A 21,729-nucleotide genomic window follows, 5' to 3' on the forward strand; every position below is an offset into this window, starting at 1 on the left:
ATAAAAGGAAGGAAAAGGTACAAAGAAGAAGAAAAAGCTTAATCGCAGCAAGCGTATCTCCCCCCCACATCTTACTCACAGAAAAGATGTCACGTAAATTGTGAGAAATTGCCTTGATGATCTAAGAGCTTTCCACAAGACAGGGAAAACTGTTCCCATTTCATAACTCAAACTCCTGCTATGAGTCACAAGGTGGGCTCTGTGTGGGGTGGAAAATAGATATCCCATGCGAGTTCGTTAATAAAAGAATTGGTTGGATTCCTAGATCCAAGGTGTGGGGCTAAACACATTCTCCAGTAAGAGAGCCCCAACAGAGCTTTAAAATTACAAAATATGTAGTGACAGTGAAGCATGGGAATTATAAGCTTTTAAATAAAAACCTTTTATATTCTGTTTCGTCTGCTTACTTTCCCTTTTTATCTCTCTCGCAGTGAACAGACCACGTCATTAGTAAGGTAAAATGCTTTACTTACAAACTCCAAAGGTCAGATTCATGTGTTATTCCATGCAGCAGCAAAAAGAACACAGGCAGAAATATTGGGCTTACAAAATACAGAAAAATGTTTCTGAACGTGTGGTCTGGGCTTGAAGTGATCAAGCCCAGACATGTTGCCAGGTCAGCTTCACCTGCTGGAAGAGAATGAGCAAAGGAAGCTTCACTTCCTTCTTCCCTGGAGGTGAGAGGGTGTGACCTGAGTCTAGGAATACCATGCTGTGGTCTTAACCCCTTCATGCATTAACTAGCCCTAAGCTTGCTAGTTAAATTTGACTGCAATTTCCCAAACTCTGTCTTGGAAAGGCATTCTGCCCTACTTAGGGTGGTAGCTTTCCCTCTTACAACACCCAGTATGCTCTCAGAAGTCGTTCTTAAATCTAAAAATGTCACACAGGAGGCACTGAGATATGCTAGAATGATTATATCAACAGAAAACTTTAGCTGATGAGCAGAGATTAAGAGAACATCTCTGGGGTACGGTGTGGAGGCCAAGAAGGGATATGTTTGTATTTTCCAATTGTACCAAAGGTAATAATGTGCTCGCTCAAAATATTTGTTTATATTCCCAAACTGTGTAAAATAACGCATTACAAATCGTTCAGTAATACATTTTAACTTATTCCAGAAGGAATCACCTGGAGTTTTGTAACAATCTAAAACAGTAAGGGGTATACACTCTGCAAGTTTCCTAGGTACAGTTTTGGGGGAAAACTGGTTTAAAGACAGAGTTACGTTCATGTGTGAGATTATCCAGGTTTTAATCTGATGCTTTAGTTGTGAGCTGTTGGCATTTGTGATTTTTCCTTCATTACTGAAGCCACAAAGACTTAATTAAAATTCCCGTAGGACAACTCAATGGGTGGATTTTGCTGACTCTAGACTATGACTGATTTGAAAACAAATCATTTTAAGAGCTGGACCATAAAGAAGACTGATCGCCGAAGAATTGATGCTTTTGAATTATGGTGCTGGAGGAGACTCCTGAGAGTCCCATGGACTGCAAGAAGATCAAACCTATCCATTCTTAAGGAAATCAACCCTGAGTGCTCACCAGAAGGACAGTTCATGAAGCTGAGGCTCCAATACTTTGGCCACCTCATGAGAAAAGAAGACTCCCTGGAAAAAACCCTGATGTTAGGAAAGATTGAGGGCACAAGAAGAAGGGGATGACAGAGGACGAGATGGTTGGACAGTGTTCTCGAAGCTACTAACATGTGTTTCACCAAACTGGGGGAGACAGTGGAAGACAGGAGTGCCTGGCGTGCTCTGGTCCATGGGGTCACGAAGAGTCAGACACGACTAAACAACAACAAATCATTTCCACACTGACCAGATTGGCCTGCAACAATTGAGAGATTTCCACGTTCTTTTCATTTACTGACTAGCATCATTTAGGGATATTTGTTTTGCCATGTGCTCCCTGAGACAAATCAGCTAATTGGCACTGTCATCTGTACTATGGGATTCATGTGACTCATGTATGGAATGTGTACATTGGCCCATTCCCAGAAGTGCACATCTCTTTCTTGAAGTGAGCTGTGTATCTCTCACTTGACGTGACGGGTGGCCCCTCCGGACTGGATAAAGCCTGCCAAGTTGCAGGCAGATAGGTCCAGGGGCTTTTGTGTTGGGGATCTTCAAAAGCTGTTTTTGTAAAGGGGAAACATCTATAACTTTTTATTTTATTATTTATTAAATTTTGGGGTAGAACTGGATGAAATTTCCATGCAAGGTCACTCCTTCTGACAGCATGCATCATGCCAAATTGCAGAAGGATAGCTAGAATGATTTTCTCACGAGGGCAGCCTTTACAGTTTTATGGTGTGTAAAAAGCAATTGCTGAATCTGCCCTAGTGTTTCATGGGTAATTGGTCTGGAAATTGGAGGCATGAGAGAGGTGCCTCTGCATAAGAATCCTGCCAAATTGCAGACAAATAAGTCTAGGGATGTTTGTACCAGGCATATTTAAAGTTGATTTTGAGCTGGGGAGAACTAAAATGGATTCACTTGCTGGGTAAAACCATACCTTCAGTTTAGAAGCTTGACCAATAGATCTCTCCATCCAAACTCTACCCTCCCCATCTTGGTATCTTCCTTAACCTTAGAGACATATGTTTTGCTCTTGTAAAACTCCTTTTGTTCCCAAAACACAGGGATTGGAGGGCTTTGTAAATTCGTTCCCTCTTATCACAAGCTAGAGCTGTCGGTTGCTCTGTCTTCCCCTGTACACTGCACTGCTTATGCTTGGAGACACAATTTTGCTTTTAGTAGACACCTGTCTGCAGTATCTCTTTGATGTCTGAATCAACCAGGCACCACAAAGCATTTCAGACTCCTGCTTTCACTTGTGTAGTCTTGTACAGACCCTGTTTCTTTTGGGGCAAGTATCAAATCCCTCCAAGACACGCAATCTTAGTTTAGGAGTCAGGATTTGTCCAAATCCAATGCCCAACACTGTTACACAGAGCAAAAAACCCACCTTCACTTTCTGCATTAGTGAAACTTGGTAAACATGAAGCTTAGCACAAGGTGCCAGAAATATTTAGTTTTGTCTCTCTTTCTCCTTTCCACAGCATATTGTCTAAGGGTTAGCACAAGTTTGCAACTGAAGCAAGCCCACTGTTTTTTAAAGGCACCTAAAAAGACAGCACCTTCACGATCTGTCAGAGCTTCACTTTTCTGACAGTGGTCCCAGCAGCGTTTCCTTTGCCAAGGTTGAGCTGGCACATCTTTCATCAATCCTAATTTTCTAGAGATTAAATAATTTAGATATTTTCCATTCACACTTGGCTGAAATCTGATTTTCAGCTTGCCTGCCATTCCAGACAGCTTTGTTCAATATTTTAAGCCCTCTTGTTAAACTGAATGAGACTGGCTTCGTGGAACAACCAAGATTCTCCCCCGTTCTACAAAAAGAACCCCTGCAAACCCCTGCAAAAATAACACTAAAAACAAAGAGGGTGAATGCACACTTTGCTTTTGAGTCTTCTTAAATGGGGGTTTGAACCACAGCCCTTAACTATTGTTTCTCCTTTGTTTCACACTCAATGTCCTTTCCCCAAACATGTGGTATCTGAAGAAGTGTGCATGCACACGAAAGCTCATACCAAGAACTGACTTAGTTGGTCTTTAAGGTGCTACTGGAAGGAATTTTTTTATGTTTAACTATGTCCAATACAACCTTGTATAATAAAAATATTGTTGCTGTTTAGTCGTTTAGTTGTGTCCGACTCTTCATGACCCCATGGACCAGAGCATGCCAGGCACTCCTGTCTTCCACTGCCTCCCGCAGTTTGGTCAGACTCATGCTCGTAGCTTCGAGAACACTGTCCAACCATCTTGTCCTCTGTTGTCCCCTTCTCCTCAGGGTCTTTTCCAGGGAGTCTTCTCTTTTCTCTTCTCATGAGGTGGCCAAAGTATTGGAGCCTCAGCTTCAGGATCTGTCCTTCTAGTGAGCACTCAGGGCTGATTTCCTTTAGAATGGAGAGGTTTGATCTTCTTGCAGTCATAGAATCATAGAATCATAGAATCATAGAGTTGGAAGAGACCACAAGGGCCATCGAGTCCAACCCCCTGCCAAGCAGGAAACACCATCAGAGCACTCATCAGAGTCCATGAGACTCTCAAGAGTCTCCTCCAGCATACTTGTCCCTTATCATTTGCTATGTTCATTAGCAGGCTATTTCCCCAAATTTTTAGATCTCTTAAGACCAGTTGTTCAGTAGTGTATTTATTTAAGAAAGAAACAAGCTTTCTCTGCAATAACAAAATCATGGAGATACCTTGTAATTTTGTTTTCTGTTGTAATTCCATTAGAGGACTGCCACTATGTAGAAATCTATCAACCTACAGAGACCCTGGCTTCTCCAGCCTTCAAAGCCATGGATTCTGCATGCGTTATAAAAATCAGAAAGATGTTTTAAGGGCATCAGAAGAGATATTGCTGGAGCCAGCTTCTGCTTCCTTATTACCCAGATTTTTAACATTGTTCTAGTGAATCTCTTATCTACTTTATGCAGCCAATTAGATCTGCTTCTGAACAATGGAGATGTAATTTCCTAGGTGAATCCATCGGGCACTTTCTAGCTGAGTTTATTGGACGCCTTCATCCTTCAAGATGAAGTGAGCCAAATGGCATAGCTGGGGTGCCTCAAAATAAATCACTAAGTTCGATATTCCCCAGCCTATATATATTCTATATACATGATGGTCTTCAATGGGTACCAAGTTGTGTTGGAGTTTGCAAAGCCAAGCTGGAGACTAAGCCATTTTGATTGCACCATGGGGTCTTGAAAAGTCCAGTTTCAAATATCAGAAGAACCCTAGCATAGTTTGGCAGTGGATACTCATTCCCATCACAGTCAGTGGGAATGGGAATGCCAGCTCTCAGAGGATTCCAGGAAACACTCTGTTTCAAGTATCTATTTCCTCTCCATAAGTATTTCAAATGAAAGAATGAACGACGGACAGATGCTTCATAAGGAATGCTGTCGCATAGTTTTTATTATGATCTCAGGAAATATGTAATATAGTGGTACCTCTGGTTACATACTTAATTCGTTCCGGAGGTCCGCTCTTAACCTGAAACTGTTCTTAACCTGAAGCATCACTTTAGCTAATGGGGCCTCCCGCTGCTGCTGAACTGCTGAAGCATGATTTCTGTTCTCATCCTGAAACAAAGTTCTTAACCTGAAGCACTATTTCTGGGTTAGTGGAGTCTGTAACCTGAAGCATATGTAACCCGAGGTACCACTGTAGTCCCTTTTCTACCCATCTGATTTCTATGTTGAAGAGTTCAAAACTTCTTAGCACTTCTCCTTTTGAGCAGAGGTTGGGTGAGCAGCCCAGTCCCATCCTGTTTCTTAATATGAGCTCTACCCTGTCCTGTTTTGTGTGGATTTTTATTTTCAAAGAAGCATGAAAAGTCCAGATTACAATTGTGTACACTTGTGAAATTCACATTTCTCCAGTGCTTTTCAATGCATATTTACATAAAAGTTCTAAGTGCAGAATGTTTCTTTTCCATGTGTGTGTGGGGGGGGGGGCAGGGAATGGTCCTGGCCTTTGCGACACAGCTAATGAAAATGATTTTTTCCCTACCTCTCGCTATGCAAGTTCCTAGATTAATTTGACAGTTACATGTATTTTTGTGTGGTCCGCAGGCAAAATGTTTATTTGCTAGATATCTCAATTTGTAAATTGGGATTATAGTTTCTTTTGTTTGTTTTTTAGCCTATTTGTAGGGGCTTTTATTTGCCCAGTTCTTACGACCCTCTGCTGCTGTGTAACTTGCATGTAGCCCCAAAACTCTGATCCCAATTAGCTCATGCTGCAAATGGGCCTTGCCCAGTTCCGCTGTGGTGACGTGCCAGTTCTACCAGGGCTTGGGTGAGCCTATATTATATCTCGCTTAGGCCTTTCTCTAGATGGCCATGAATGCATATACAATCTGTTGCCCCCTAGCTAAAAAACCTGATGTTTCCAGTGGCTGAACAGCCCCTTGCCTTTCGAGGCATAAAAATGGATTCATGTCAGATAAACACGGAGAGAGATTATGGCAGCTTACATTCCTGTTTTTTCTTTTTCTTAACTGCAGCTAAGAGTTTTCATGGAAGCTGAAGCGGAGGGTGGGGGGTGGGGGAACCCTAAAGGGAGCAAAGTCTGAAGCAGAACAAGAACGCATTAAAGATTTAATGATATTTCCTTTTGAACTAGCCTCTTGTTAAATTTTTCTAGACATCACTTGGTTTTATGAGCCACATTCCTGCTCATTCTGCTTTAACGGTCCTTGATGCTGGAAACGCTCAGGTTCCTCGCAAGTCATGGCGCACCAGTGTTAATGTGTGTTGCGATTGCAGGCACAGCGCGCCTGCTCTCAAGCAAGCTTTCAGCATTTGAAAAATAGGCTGCCAGTGAATCTGCTTTTAGTTTAATTACGTCTTACCAGTTACACCGTAAGTTATTCCTTCCAGCTGTGGCTGGTGTCAGCGCCTTCTCCATTACTTGCAAACAATCACGCTAGCAGTTCCTGATCAGCTCTTGCCGTCTCAGTGGGCTTGACTACATTATTTGGTACGGCAGAATGAGGGCCCCAAACAATGCAGGGACCCCGCCCAAGATTTCCTTCTGTATCGGAATAAATTACCTGGGGTATGTGTGAAATTAATTCAATTTCTGATGCACTGAGTTCTTTTAAGTGTTGCTTTCTGGGACTTCAATCCTTTTGGAATTAATGCAATACTGTGCTTTGTACTGCCGCAGTTCTAAGCCACAGAGTTCTAAGTAATTTTCTTCTTCTGCCAGTCTTTAGTGGGCATCACTTGTTATTGAAGTTAATAAATGTTTTCCCTCAAATGATGCATCTGCGAGGTGTATATAGTTAGGCAGCAAACTCCAGAGATTTCACCTCCATGGAAGACACAATTTTTAAATCGTATTTTGATTAAGTTTTCCAAAAATGTAATGCATACATTTCAATACATTTTTTCTTTCTTATTTTTGTTGACTTCCCACCCTCTTTTCCGCGGGGTTTATATTTCTTCTTCTGCTGAACCCTATCTGCTATCTCTTATAACAACACTACTATAATCTTTAAGTTCTCCTGTTGCTCATAGTTCCTGTATTCATCATATAATAATATTTCATGAAAGAGACAATTGGTGTGAAGTGGGAAGGGGATTTATTTAATTTGTGGCCGCCATACTTCCGTGTTCCTTGCTCTGCTGCACAGTAGTCTCCCTTCCTGAGCTGATAAGATATGGCCTGTCACCTAGTCCTAACTATTCCCATTGTAATAAATGAAAATCTGCCCTTATTCCCTTATGGGGGACACAAGAGCCCGTATAGAGAGAGTCCTTTGTAGGTTCTCCATTGGTCGGAGAAGAGAACAGAGGCCAACCAGAGAATATTGAGAAGCAAAGCAGCTAGTAAGACTGATCTTTACTGAACTGTTGCAACAGGGTGCCCCCTTCACTTGCAGGAGAAGAAGGAGGAGGACCCAGAATCCAGGTGTGCCCGCCCTTATATAGACATTTTAAATTGCCCACCCTGAAGTCCCAGACCACCCCCAGAAACATCATACATACACCTCAGAAAAGGGGTGGTCTACAACAGAAATCTGAGTGGGTTGTTTACCAGAAACCAGAGGGCGTTGTTTACCTCCTGTCTGGTGGGTGACCTGTTAATGCTTACTTGATTGGATACCCTGAGGAACCTGGCCAGTCTTTTGTAATGATAAATACTTAGTTCCTGAGCCAGGTCACAGGCTCACCCTATTCATGCACAGACATACCCTTAGGACAGGATCTGTGAAGGAAAAGACAATGGGGAGGCTTTTCCATTTTCCTTTGACGTTGCAGAGAAAACATTTGGTCAGTTTGGGAGCCAAAATGGCTTCATGGCTGTTTTCCTGTGCTGCTTCAGACATGTGGTTTATATATTTATGTACGTGTTTGCGTGGTATATTTATGAACATTTATTATATATATAAGACCTTACTTTTTTTATTTCACCATGATGCTGGTTTGTGGGGGATGTCAGCATTCCTGCTGAGGCCACCTTGTCTGGAGGAGTTCAGGACTTCATGGCTGCCATGACAGCCATGGAGCTGTTCCAAGATGTCATCTGGCCTTCTACAGGTTTTCCACCAACTGAACCATTGTTCCACATGGAGCACCACCATCACATGTAAACTATGCACTACCTGTCCACATTCCTGGTGGAGGCTCTTTGCTGTCGTTTGAAGACTGTTCTTGGGACAGCCATTTGTACAACAGGATGTTCCGTATATGAAAGATGGAAGGCGGAGAGCTTTGCCTTTGTTCTGGCCAGATCCTCAGTTTTTGCTTTTGTAACTCCTCGCACATTGCAGGGGCGGAGAGAGGGAGTGAGGGATGGAGATGGGGATGCTGGAAAGAGAGAGAAATGGAAATGGCTCCATCCACTTTTGACTTTGCTCCCACCCCCCACTGCTAGCTTCTGCCCTACCAAAAAGATTTAATATGGCTCTCAAGGGAAACAAAAGGTTCCCACCCTGTAACAGAAGCAAAAACAAACAAACAAAACAACATTACAGTGGTACCTCGGGTTAATAACGTAATTCGTTCTGGAGGTCCATTCTTAATCAGAAATTGTTCTTAACCTGAAGCAACACTTTAGCTAATGGGGCCTCCCACTGCTGCTGTGCCACCGCGGCACGATTTTTGTTCTCATCCTGAAGCAAAGTTCTTAACCCGAGGTACTATTTCTGGGTTAGCGGAGTCTGTAACCTGAAGCGTATGTAACCTGAAGCATATGTAACCTGAAGCGTATGTAACCCGAGGTACCACTGTACTATTCTGAAGTGTAAACAAGCCAAGAGAAGGAAGACAATGGCAGCTGTTGATCTCTTGGAAAGCTTTCACTAGCAAATGACAGTTTAATGTTCCGGCGGCTGCCTTTTTCTTATTGGCAAGTGCTTGCACTTAAAAATCAATACCTCGTCAAATATAAACATACGGTTAATGAGTACCTGTTGGGAAGCATGGAGGGGGGATATAATTAGTTGAACTTTAACAGCTGTGCGTGTGACATGCAATTATGTTTCTCTCCTGAAGAAAATACTAAATGAGATGTCTTAGGCCAAATCCCAGCCCTTTGCTCCGTCTCGCAGGAAATTAATGACCCGCTGTGAATTCTCTCAGTATTTGCAAATATTCTTCTGGGCAAGTCCAATTCATTAAATGGTTTAAACACATGTCGCAAGGTAAGTGCATGTCCAAGAGAGCAATCAGCAATCCACTTACTCTGGAATCGCTCCACTCCTGCTGACTTTGAGACCGGAGTAAATAATTTAGAGGCTGCATGGCAACAGTCCCTTCCATATTTACCTGGGATTAATACCTACTGAATTTACTGGGGGGGGGGGGATTCATCTAATGAGCTCTGCCAGCAGAAGCCCTATGCAAGGGCTTTCCTTGACTTGGGGAGGGGTGTTGGAAGAACCACCGGAAGGGTGTGTGGGCAGAGAGGGAGGAGCATTCCGTCTGGCGAGCTGCAGTGCTTGCGCAGGTGGAAAATCCATCATAGTGTGATTTTGAATTCCACCTACCGACCCCATTCAGAAAGCGTGCTGGTGCTTAGAATCTAAGCAGACTGACGCACCCTCCTGTGGGAATGTTCAGGGTGGCAGGAGAAGATACATGGCTTATTAATATCCTTCCTAACTTGCACTAGCAGGTTCTTTTTCTTAGCAGAGTGCATTCCCCTTTACACAGCAGAAAACTGGTTGCAAACTCGTGTGAGTTTCTTAAGACAATACGCAATTCAGCCTGGCTTGTCCAGATTGAAATGTTTCTAATACAGTCATACCTCAGGTTACAGACGCTTCAGGTTGTGTGATTTCGGGTTGTGCACTGCGCCGAACCCGGAAGTACCGGAATGGATTACTTCTGGGTATTGACGCTTGCGCGTGCGCTGAATCGCAACCTGTGCATGCGCAGATGCGGCGCTGCGGGTTGCGAATGTGATTCCCGCATGGATCACGTTCGCAACCCGAGCGTCCACTGTATTTTCCTGGTAAGACCCCTTGAATCCCTCCTAAAAGAATAAAGAGACCGCAGTAGTAATTCATAAGCAATAAAAGGAAAGTTTACTCACGATCAAGCAGAGTACAGTGTGATGATCCCTGAAGTCAGGCTTTAGACTTAAAGTTTCAAACATATACAAACAGGTTTACCCCATAAGGGAGATTTACCTAGTGACTAGCAGTCGAGGAGTTCACAGGACGAAAGGAAGATGGAAAAGAGAGAGAGTGGTAGCATGCCTTGTCCTTTTAAATGGTCTGGAAAGGTCATCCCCACCCACTAGTCACACGCAAGGAAGGATGCTCCAGGCCAGGAGGAACAGGAAGCTTTGACTGCCTGAACCAAACATCCCCTTGCATGTCCACTCTAGGAAAACAATGAATGTTGTATTTGACTGCTCCCAGTGGATTACATCTCACACCGCCAACATTTCTCCGATGAAAATAGGGACGGCCTGTTTAATAATAATAATAATAATAATAATAATAATAATAATAATAATACATAGTATTGTTTGTACACCACCCATCTGACTGGGTTGCTCCAGCCACTTTGGGTGGCTTCAAACATATATAAAAGCAGACTAAAACATTAAGCATTGAAAACTTCCCGATACAGGGCTTCCTTCAGATGTCTTCTAAAGGTTGTGTAGTTACTTATCTCTTTGGCTCAGGGGTTGCGTAACTCCATACCCTCTGACATTTCTACGATGAAAATAGGGACGTCTTGAGGAAAAGTGGGACATTCTGGGATCAAATCATAAACTGGGACGGCTTCTGTAAATCCGGGACTGTCCCTGGAAAATAGGGACACTTGGAGGGTCTGGGCTGATCTTAGATCCATGCAACTTATGGCCTGGAAAGAAGAAGTGAGCTGAGACTGGTGATTGGTTCTTCCTGCGTGACTGTGAGGTGCTTCTACTCCATGACCTTTGAATTTTCCACCTCTGTGATTTGTTCTGTGAATTAGTGGTGGCAGGCTGCTCAGGGAAGCAAACAACTGGATTAAAAAGGTTTCATGTGCCTACTGAGTGCCACTGAGGCTAAACCTCCATCCATCCATCCTGTCTCACAGGCACATGCTGAAGCTAAAAATAGTCCAAGCAACAAACTGTGAGGGGAAAATGGGTGGGTGCTGAGATATGGAGATACTTTGTCTTAATTTTCATGACCCGACAAGCTGAAAATCAGATTCGTTCTGGACAGCCATGCTGACTGGAACTGATCGGGTAAGAGCGAAGGTTACTTCGGGATGAAAAATCAACTGCTTTAAAATGTCCCTTCTTAAAGGGACCCTGGAAAAGCGAAATTGGGGGGAGATTCAACACTTTCGTTGCCAGAAATTTGCCACACAGAGTTGCCCAGCTTCAAACAATTTTGCTATTTAAATATTTGATCTTTCACACACACACACACACACACACACACACACACACACAGAGACAAAAATACATTTTAAAATACGTTTATTTAAAAAATAAGCACAGTACACACATTGTGGTTATATTGGGGATGTGGGGGGGGGGGGAGCCCCGAAGCACATTGAAAACAACACACCAGAACTTGGAAAGGAAACTGTAGCCTTTGGGGAAACAACAGATTAGCCCTTGTGGATAACATGACAAGAAGAACAATAGAGGAATCTCCCCAATAATCTGATGCAACAGAAAGATGCGGAACACAATGCAACTTGGTGCTCCTTGGTGCGCTTGCTGCTGGTTTTGACTGCCATGTGGCATAGACTGAAATGTGGAGTATAAATAAGCAAATGCCCTTTCTCCTGGGACATCCATATGCTAGCAGGAGAAAGCTGTGCCCAGCCTGTTTCCATCAATGTTGCAGTTGTCCCCGGCACCTTGGTGCCAGATGTGCTGTACCAGAGCATTGGGTTCACAAAATGGATCATGGTGTACAATTGTCCTTAGGACTGCTTCACACATGACATCAACCCCTGCCCCACCCAGATGCAATTTTCCGCTTAGGGAAATGTACAGTGATACCTCGGGTTACAGACACGTCAGGTTACATACGCTTCAGGTTATAGACTCCGCTAACCCAGAAATAGTACCTCGGGTTAAGAACTTTGCTTCAGGATGAGAACAGAAATCACACACTGGGGGCAGCAGCGGGAGGCCCCATTAGCTAAAGTGGTACCTCAGGTTAAGAACAGTTTCAGGTTAAGAACGGACCTCCAGAACGAATTAAGTTCTTAACCTGAGGTACCACTGTATACGTTATCATACGGTCTCAACAACAGCTTGTTTTCATGGTGGATGATACTCCAGGCATCTTGGCAAATACACATTCCTGCCTAGAAATTACCTTTATATAGTGGTACCTCGGGTTACATACACTTCAGGTTACATACGCTTCAGGTGACAGACTCCGCTAACCCAGAAATAGTACCTCGGGTTAAGAAATTTGCTTCAGGATGAGAACAGAAATCGTGGAGCAGCGGCGTGGCAGCAGCAGTAGGCCCCATTAGCTAAAGTGGTGCTTCAGGTTAAGAACAGATTCAGGTTAAGAACAGACCTCCGGAACGAATTAAGTACTTAACCCAAGGTACCACTGTATAGGTAATGTAATTTCTGTCAGGATTAAGGGTTGTAGTCAACATAGCACTATGCTGAGCGTTCCGTCAGCACAATGGTTTCCACTTCTGCAATAGAACATTCTCCCATTCTCCTCCCTGTGAACCCCCTAAACCTGTTCTGGGCATTTCACCCAACTCTCTGGAGCAGTTTTGGATGGCACAGAGCCTGTGCACAGAGGCGCTGGCACACTAATCCTTGGACTAGTGCAAGAATTTAGTTGAATATTGTCCTGAATTGGTCACAGGTCCCAACAAAGTAAATGGGCCTTAATATAGTAATGACCAGTTGGAACTCAGTTCTGGCACCTCTCAGGTGAACGCCATTGCCATTCTAAGAGAACATGGGAGGTGTTCGTGGTGAGTTCTGGCACCTCTTTTTCTAGAAAAATAGTACTAGTTAGGACTATTACTTATTTGTGTCCCACCTTTCTGCCAAGGAGTAGTGGGAGTACAGAGTCCTCCAGCCACCATTTTATCTTCACTACCGTTATGCTAGGCTGACAGATGGGCCCAGCATCACTCAGTGAATTTCATGGTAGAGTGAGGATTTGAACCAGGACTGCACCAGTCATAGAACCATAGAATTGCAGAGCTGGAAGGACCCCTGAGGGTGTTCTAGTCCAGCCCTAGCATATTCTAACTACTTTGCACTGATTTTAAATGGAAATGAAGTCTGGCTCACTTTGGATTGTAACCTTACATGTGGCACATTTTCATTCCTTCCTTCTCTGCCTACAATGAGAGCCAATGGGTGACCAAACTCTATAGTGTGTTCTTTTTCTCTGTGATTTCGAGTACTTCATAATACAGTGGTACCTCGGGTTACAGACGCTTCAGGTTACAGACACTTCAGGTTACAGACTCCGCTAACCCAGAAATAGTACCTTGGGTTAAGAACTTTGCTTCAGGATGAGAACAGAAATCGTGTGGCAGCAGTGGGAGGCCCCATTAGCTAAAGTGGTGCTTCAGGTTAAGAACAGTTTCAGGTTAAGAACGGACCTCCGGAAGGAATTAAGTTCTTAACCCGAGGTACCACTGTAATAGGAAATGGCAAGGTTGGTTAATGACCACGATTCTTACAATGATTAATAATGACAATTTTTTGAAGTCCACGCAGTGTGACTGGCACACTACCTAAAATTTGACATGACTCCAACCAGCCCCGAGCTTCTAATTTCACCTTACATCTTTAGAAATAAAAAAGGAAAGAAACACTGCCAACCAACTGCAAACATGTAGGAGTCTGGCCCTAAATGTTTGTGCTGGCTGGCATTCCTGTCTGCAATCAAGAGTCACATCCCCAGAGTGTTGATACAACAATATGGTGTGAGATGTTGCTGTGAATAAAAAAACGTGGTTCATCCAATTGTTCATATGCTGGGGTAGGGAATAAATAAGAAGATTTGGCCAGCAGACAACAAATCATCTTGCTTTTAATGAATGTAAATCTAAGGACCGAAATGAAATTATTCAGCGTGTTTAACCAAGACCATGCTTTCTCTTGGCTACCTAACGTGGGCTACAGCCCAAGATACCTTGTCGTCTGAGGCAGACACTATAGCGTGTCTCTCTGCTTCCACATACAGAAGCCAGCTGGATTCTTAGTGGAATTTGAGTTTATCACCAGCGGCAGGACAATGTCTTCTGCTTCATCTGAGGGTCATAGGCTAGTTTAGGGAGCACAGGACATGTTATGCATGACACACAAAGCTCTGTCCTCCTAACACTTCACTACCACTTCTCCACTCCCCAGCTTCTTTTGCTTGAATTGGCCACCTCACTCTGGCTGATGGTAGGGTTGGTCCAGCAAAAGATTTGGATGCTTTTGAGCACCCCAAGGAATGATATGTAGCTCCTGCCCCCAAGCCAGTTACTGAAATAGGATGCATAGGAAATTGTTGCTCGTATCTCTAATGCCGGATCAGTGGCGTAGCGTGGGGGTGCAGGGGGGGCCGGCCGCACCGGGCGCAACATCTGGGGGTTAGGGGGTGCAAATCCACAGGTTAGGGGCGCAAATCCACGCGTTAGGGGGCGCAAATTACTTGCCCCGGGTGCTGACAACCCACGCTACGCCACTGTGCCAGATCAAAGGTTTAGTCAAGGTTTAGGAATACCCTGTTGAATTTTTGACTTATTTCCTTTGAGCAGTGGTTGCCATTACAAAGATTGCTTTGGAAACTGCTTATGGTTTGCTCTGTGGAACCCGGTGATTGGGTGGGGGGGTGTGTGGGGGTGTGCATTCCTGCCTCTGAAAATCACATCCAAAGCTCATCTGAGTACACGGAACTAGTTGTGTGGCTTTTTATCTAACAGCTCTTCTCTGGGTCAAAATCTCTACAGAGATGCTATGTCACAACAGCACTGGTAGCAAGGGGGACCAATACCAAGAACCTTGCTCGAATCACAGGTGCTTTCTCAATAGTAGTACAGTGGTACCTTGGGATGCAAACGGGATCCATTCTGGAGCCCCGTTCGCATCCTAAATAGAACGTAAGACTGTGCGTCTGCACGTGTGCGGGTCATGTTTCGCTGCTTCCGCACATGCGCGTGATGTCATTTTGACCATCTGCACATGCGTGAGCAGTAACGTTCTCCAGAAGTACCAGAAGTAATGCGCTTATCCTGAAGTATATTTATCCCGAAGTATGACTGTAGTAGCAGCAGAGCTGCGACAGTAGCAATGCACACTTTCCAAGGGAACCAATACTATTAAAATCCTGGTCGCAATAAGAAACATGGAGTAAAAATTGTGCCCACTTAAAGTTCTGTTTGTCCTGATATCTGATGCAAATCATATACAGTGGTACCTTACAAACTTAATCTGTTCCGGAAGTCCGTTCTTAAACCAAAGCATTCTTAAACCAAGGCGTGCTTTCCCATAGCAGCAGGGTACTCAATTTACAAATGGAACACACTCAAATGGAAGCGAAACATGTTCTTATTCCAAGGCAAAGTTCACAAACCAAAACACCTACTTCCGGGCTTGCAGCATTCTTAATCCAAGTTGTTCATAAACTAAGCTGTTCTTAAACCAAGGTACCACTGTATATTAAAAGTTGACTACCGGCAATTACAATACCACACAAAAAAAGACAAATACCCTACGAAATGAAAAACAAAATGAATCGTGGTTTTTATGGCACATTTGCTGTATGTGCATGTGCTGGAATTAATGGCTATACTGTTCCATTTGGAGATGAGCGCGGATGGAAGGTAGAGAGGGTGAAGCTTACAGACAGTGTGGAAGCCTGGAACTTGGGGTTTCTAAGGTGTCTGCAATATCAAGCCATGTTGCTAACATGGTGGAAGGATGCTTACATGAGTGTGGACGTGTGAGGTGAGGATCGCTTTAGTTAATATATACGTTGCCCTGGCTCAGCCAAAGTTTATTCTTGTGACCAGTTTCCTTTCAAACCAGCAGAACAAACAGTCATCATGCCTAATGCAGGTTCCCTTGTTCTCAACTTAGTCGCTCGCAGCTAACTTTGGTTGTACTGGAAACGCTGGCTTTTGAGCATAGAACATTTTTGAGGAGTGATGAGCCAGCTCCCCCTGGCTTTCCTGATAATCAATCCTGTGTTCCCAATGTTTCTCATAGAATTGTTTGAGAGGCATGGGTCTTCCCAGGCGAAGCGCTCTTTTGCCAGCAGTAGGAAGTTTTGAAATTTGCATGGCCAGTACTGTGGGCTGGAGGCTCATGTGATTTTGGGGGATTGGGTGTGCTGCTGAAGAACATCTGATCCCCCATATAATAACCGTATACATACGTGCTTTCACAACGTTAATCTGTCTCTGAAAGTCCGACCACTATTTGGCTTGTGTGTACTTAGGGCCCTCGTATTTACGGGACCGCCTCTCCTGGTATGCCCCGCAGAGGACCCTAAGGTCCATGAATAATCATAGTTTAGAGGTCCCAGGCCCTAAAGAAGTCAGATTATCCTCCACCAGGGCCAGGGCCTTCTCAGTGATGGCTCCGTACTGGTGGAATGCTCTGTCCCATGAGACCAGGGCCCTGCAGGATTTAGCTTCCTGCTGCAGAGCTATTCTGCCTGGCTTTCAATTTGAACTTAGCCTGATCTTTTATTCCCCTTCCTTCCCTCCCCCTCCCCTTTTTATGAAGATTACCCATTCTGGCATCCCACAGCTAATTCTCCCCTGGTCATCTCGCTGGCCCAAATAGGACTAATTTAGCCAGCTAGCCCTGGTGATCATCTAATGTTTATTGGATGGATTTCCTCCCTAAATTGATTTTTGAATTCCAAATTAATTGTTATTCGCATTTTATACTGTATTTTATGCTTTTTTTGTTGCATCAATTAAGTGTTTTAAATTTGTTGTTAGCTGCCCTGAGCCCGGTTTTTTGAACCGGGAAGAGCGGGGTATAAATAAATTATTATTATTATTATTATTATTATTATTATTATTATTATTATTATTATTTCTGTTCGGATGCCACTGAGGTCTTGGAAAGGCTAGAGCAGGTCTGAAAATACACTGCCCTTTTCTTTGTTTCGTACCAGCAGCACAAAGAAGGTGCTGCAATGCATTATTGGACTACCCTGTGGGATCAACATCTTCCCTACACCAATCCTCATACAATCACACACCTGGCAGTTAGTTTCTTACTGCTTTTGAAAGGGTTTGTAAAGTCAATGTGAGCCACCATGAAAAGATGATCAATAAAAGAGCCATTTGTAGTTTCTCTCCCATTTGCAAAGGCCTGACAACAAATACAGTGGTACCTCAGATTACACACGCTTCAGGTTACAGACTCCGCTAACCCAGAAATAGTACCTCCGGTATCACCGTTGGGCAATTTTGAGATGGGAGCAAGGCTGATCATTTAAAACCTCCCTGATTGACCAAAGTAGGATTCCCAAATGGCTCTTATTTCAAGTATTGGATTGGAAAGCGCTGTTGCAAATGAAACAGAAAGGTTGCAATTGTACAATTTCTCCCCAAAGGGAAGCATGCACCTGCCAAATCTTTTGTGTTTCCCAGAATTCCAACACCATAGCATTTAGCCAGAAATGTTGGCATAGGTTCAAACTTTGGGGATTTTTGAGAATTTCTCCATTTGCGGGGAAAAAAACACATTTCTCCGATCATTTGAACGACCTCCTAGTAAAAGCAAATCAGGCAATGACTGTTTTGGGTGTGTTGCATCTCATGACATCTTGAGCGATATTTAGGATTGAAATCTTTTGAATTTAAGAAGGTTATGCAATTTGTTGTCAGTAAAGACGTTTCACCCATGTCATTTCAGTCTAGTATGGTAATATTTGCCCTGAACACCATTATAAAGTGTTGGTGATGTTCAGCTAAGTTTTACTCACATATATTAATGGACATGGGATGCAGGTGGCGCTGTGGGTTAAACCACAGAGCCTAGGACTTGCTGATCAGAAGGTTGGCGGTTCGAATCCCCACGACAGGGTGAGGTCCCGTTGCTTGGTCCCTGCTCCTGCCAACCTAGCAGTTTGAAAGCACGTCAAAGTGCAAGTAGATAAATAGGTACCGCTCCAGCGGGAAGGTAAACGGCATTTCCGTGTGCTGCTCTGGTTCGCCAGAAGCGGCTTAGTCATGCTGGCCACATGACCCGGAAGCTGTACGCCGACTCCCTCGGCCAATAAAGCGAGATGAGCGCCGCAACCCCAGAGTCGGCCATGACTGGACCTAATGGTCAGCGGTCCCTTTACCTTTACCTTTACCCTGTGTCTTACTCTATGAGTATTTTAGTTTTGCATCTGTTTTAATCACTGATATTAATTTTGTTGTTTCTCTTGTGCGGCACATCACTCTAGTCTCTGTTTGAGGAAGGGCAGTTCAAAAATACAATAAATAATAACAACAGCATAGACAAATAACTGCTCGTGTTAGACACACAGTGGTCAACAAATGAATTCTGGAGTACCCGGGTAAGATTTTCACTAGACAATAGAGAAAAAGAAAAGGGACAGATATAAATATATGTGTGTGTGTGATTTTGCAGATTCTACAAAAAGGTTAACAGAAACACTCCCACTGGCAGAATATGTTTTGTATATTTCTTTCTTTTCTTTCTTTTTTTAAAAAAATCCATTGAATTTCACACTGTCAGTTTTCATTTCAATGCCGAAAAACTTTAGAAAGACAAGCCTACATCAGTCTCTTGCTTGGAAAGGAAATAATATCTATAAACATGGATATTGTAATTACAGCAAATACAAATGAGGACTAAATTCTACTTGTTAGTTTATTAACACAATGGGGGTGGGGAAGTTCAGGGAACTCGCACTTGAAAATACAATGACTAGAAGAGGTATAAAATAGTAAGCACTTAAGTATGACACACGAGTGACACAAATTGCTTCTGTACGTACTCGTCTACCCTTATCATAAGCCTTATTTAATTTTTTAGAGAAGCCTCCCAAAGAAAGTAATAATTTATCATTTGAAAGCATAGACATGTATACAAACAGATCTCTAGCATTTTTAACAAATCATGAAACCTACTTCTCCCCTCCTGCAAAGAGACTTTTTTTTTTACTTTTTGTTTTAAACATGAAAATAGATAAGGACAGACAAGAGAGAGAACTTCTTGACAGACAGGAAAACTGACACAGGGAATCCTTTTCCAGAAAATGTGGTTTCAGCGACTCGTTTAGATGGCTTTCGTTTTTAAAGGATTAGATAAATTCACGGCAGATCAGTCTTATCAATGACTTTCAGCCATGATATCTAGATGGAATCTCCATGGTCAGAGGCAAGAAACCTCTCTGATTTATTAAGTGCTGAGGACTAGCCACCTGGGATAGCTTCACCGTGCCTTAGTTTTGGCATTGCCAGCCTGTGATAAACAGAACTCTAAAGTCGACAGACCTTGGCCTGATCCGGTGGGGCATTTTTATGCTCTTCAGATGCACCGCCACCCTGACATTCATTTCAGTCATAGTTTGTTTCATTTTTTTATTTTTAAAAAAGGCATCTCTGAGCTGTCAAAGTAGCTCAATATAGAAAAAACAAGCATAGCTCTGTGAATGTTTCTAAAACTGCCTCGTTCCGAGTCAGCTTATATTACTACAAAGTGGAGACAGAACTCAGCACAAAAGGATTCGAGAGTGATCTTGAAAGGCCTTGCATGGGAGCCCAGTAACTGAATGGGGAAGATTCTACTTTCCCTCAGTAACGCTGCAGCAGTACTAGTCTGTGTTAACTGCTTAAGCCACTGATGTAATTTCCGAGAGGGTTTTCTGATTGCGGTCTCTAAGCACTTCACTGATGACTGAAGTGGGGCTACAGCTCAATGATGCTAGATGCCTTGTTACATGATTCAATATGTTAACAGCTGGGAATTTTAGAAGCTGAGCTGGAGGAATCTAGAAGACCCTAGAAAGGACCAGATAGGCTCAATATCTGATTAAGTAAAGGCAGTTTTTTTTCTTCTTCCCTTGACTGTATGGGATTCTAGTTTGATTCTCCTATGCCTGCTTGTTTGTGAAGCTGGGTTTAGGTAGCCATCGGTTTCAACTACGTGCGCATTAACGGATGGGGTGGGCGATGCACAGTATTATTATTACGATTAATAATTTTAAAAAGAGCTTCCTCATCTAAAAAATAATATTTCCTCAAGTGTGAATAGGCCAAAAAGTTGTACAAAATCCAAAAGGGTGTTTTAACAGTCTGGTGGGCAGGGGGAGAAGTAAGGGAAATAAAGTTCACATTACCAGGCAAATCTTACTTCAGCCACTCACTCTCCACAGGGATTTGATATGGAGAGAAACAGCTTAATTAAGAACCTGGACTTATCCCCCCCCCCCGGCTCAATAGCAGAACTGTGATTCAAAATGACTTTTGTGGTATTTGGTTCCCTGTCAAGAGTTCTGCAATGTTTGAATCCGTCCAGAGCAAAAATGATATGCTACAGTTTCACAGCTCATGCTGGTTTCAGGTACCCTGCCTTTTTTTTTCCTAGGAGAGAGAGGGGAAAAAAAAACCTTCCCTCTTTTGTCAGCTTAAAGGAAACAAGAGAACTAGGCAGCGTTTGTGATTGTTCTGGGTTTATACTAAGAGACAGCATTATTGGGGGTGCGGGAGCCCACACTGAAAAATTCAGAACCTTACAATAGCTAAAATGTTTTCCGTTTCACAAGTTACACTACACATACTACAAAAGTGCAGGGAAAGAAGCTGCTGATTTTAATTTTTTTTCTTCCCTTTTGGTGACACTGAGAACTTTAAACAAATTTTGTTTTTTCGAAAGAGCTTATTATAAAAATCAGCTAGAAATGTATAGTTCCGTATCTTCAGGTCATTTCAGAATCTCTTCAACCTCTCCGTATGATTTTTCTCTTGAGGTATGCAAGAGCTTTTGTTTAAAAAATACACGCTTTTCACGTATAAAAAGATCTGGATTTTGCTTCACGTTGTAGTTTTAAAGAAAAGCAAACAGTCCCCTCTTCAAACAGGCGTTGTTCTCCTGTTGACCATGTTGATATGAAGTCCTTCGTTGTATTCCTTTTGAAGGAAATTGTGAACTTGAAGAAAACCCGCATCTTGCTCCATGTTGTAGCTTGCGGCTGTGGTGATCTTCAAGGGCTCCCTGGAGAGCGTGTACATGGAGATTTCGTTCATGGGAATGGAACCTGCCATTTTCAGGCCAACGGGCGAAACATCCCTGGATGGAGAAGGCTCTGTAGATCGAGAGCTAGATCTGGACCGCCTTCTCCTGTACCTATAGCTTGGCATCCTGGCATAAGGGGAAGAAGAAGAAGTGGTCTTAAGGAACTCCCTCTTGGTCTTAAACCTTAGCTCTTTGTTCTTTTCAATATAGATGTTCACAGCTAGGACGCCAACTGTTTCTGCCACAATGAAAGACAAGGCTCCAAAATAAAAAGACCAGCCGTAATTGTATTGGTTCTTTTTGTCCTCATCCCGCTTGTCACTAGGATCACCTGCATTGCTGGATATGTAGACAATGATTCCTATTATGTTACTTAATCCTGGAGAGGGAGAAAGAAAGAAAGAAAGAGGGAAATTAGCCAGCTCGAGAGAATACTTCCATAACAAAATTATCCTCATCACAAGCCCTTGGGTTGG

The 21,729-nt window shown here is 43.1% G+C and overlaps 1 protein-coding gene and 1 long non-coding RNA gene across 3 annotated transcripts in view; one reads left to right on the top strand and one right to left on the bottom strand.

Moving 5' to 3' along the window:
* LOC309363574 overlaps positions 1–21,729 on the top strand; it is a 193,895-nt gene that overhangs the window by 18,229 nt on the left and 153,937 nt on the right. The window lies entirely within an intron of this gene.
* CACNG4 (calcium voltage-gated channel auxiliary subunit gamma 4) overlaps positions 18,869–21,729 on the bottom strand; it is a 91,045-nt gene continuing 88,184 nt past the window's right edge. Inside the window, exon 4 of the mRNA XM_081899879.1 lies at positions 18,869–21,632. Coding sequence (XP_081756005.1) covers positions 21,091–21,632 — 542 coding nt within the window. The 3' untranslated portion in view covers positions 18,869–21,090. The remainder of the gene's footprint in view (positions 21,633–21,729) is intronic.

The sequence above is a fragment of the Podarcis melisellensis genome, assembly GCF_964234715.1.
Source record: "Podarcis melisellensis genome assembly, chromosome: 2".
NCBI lineage: Eukaryota > Metazoa > Chordata > Lepidosauria > Squamata > Lacertidae > Podarcis > Podarcis melisellensis.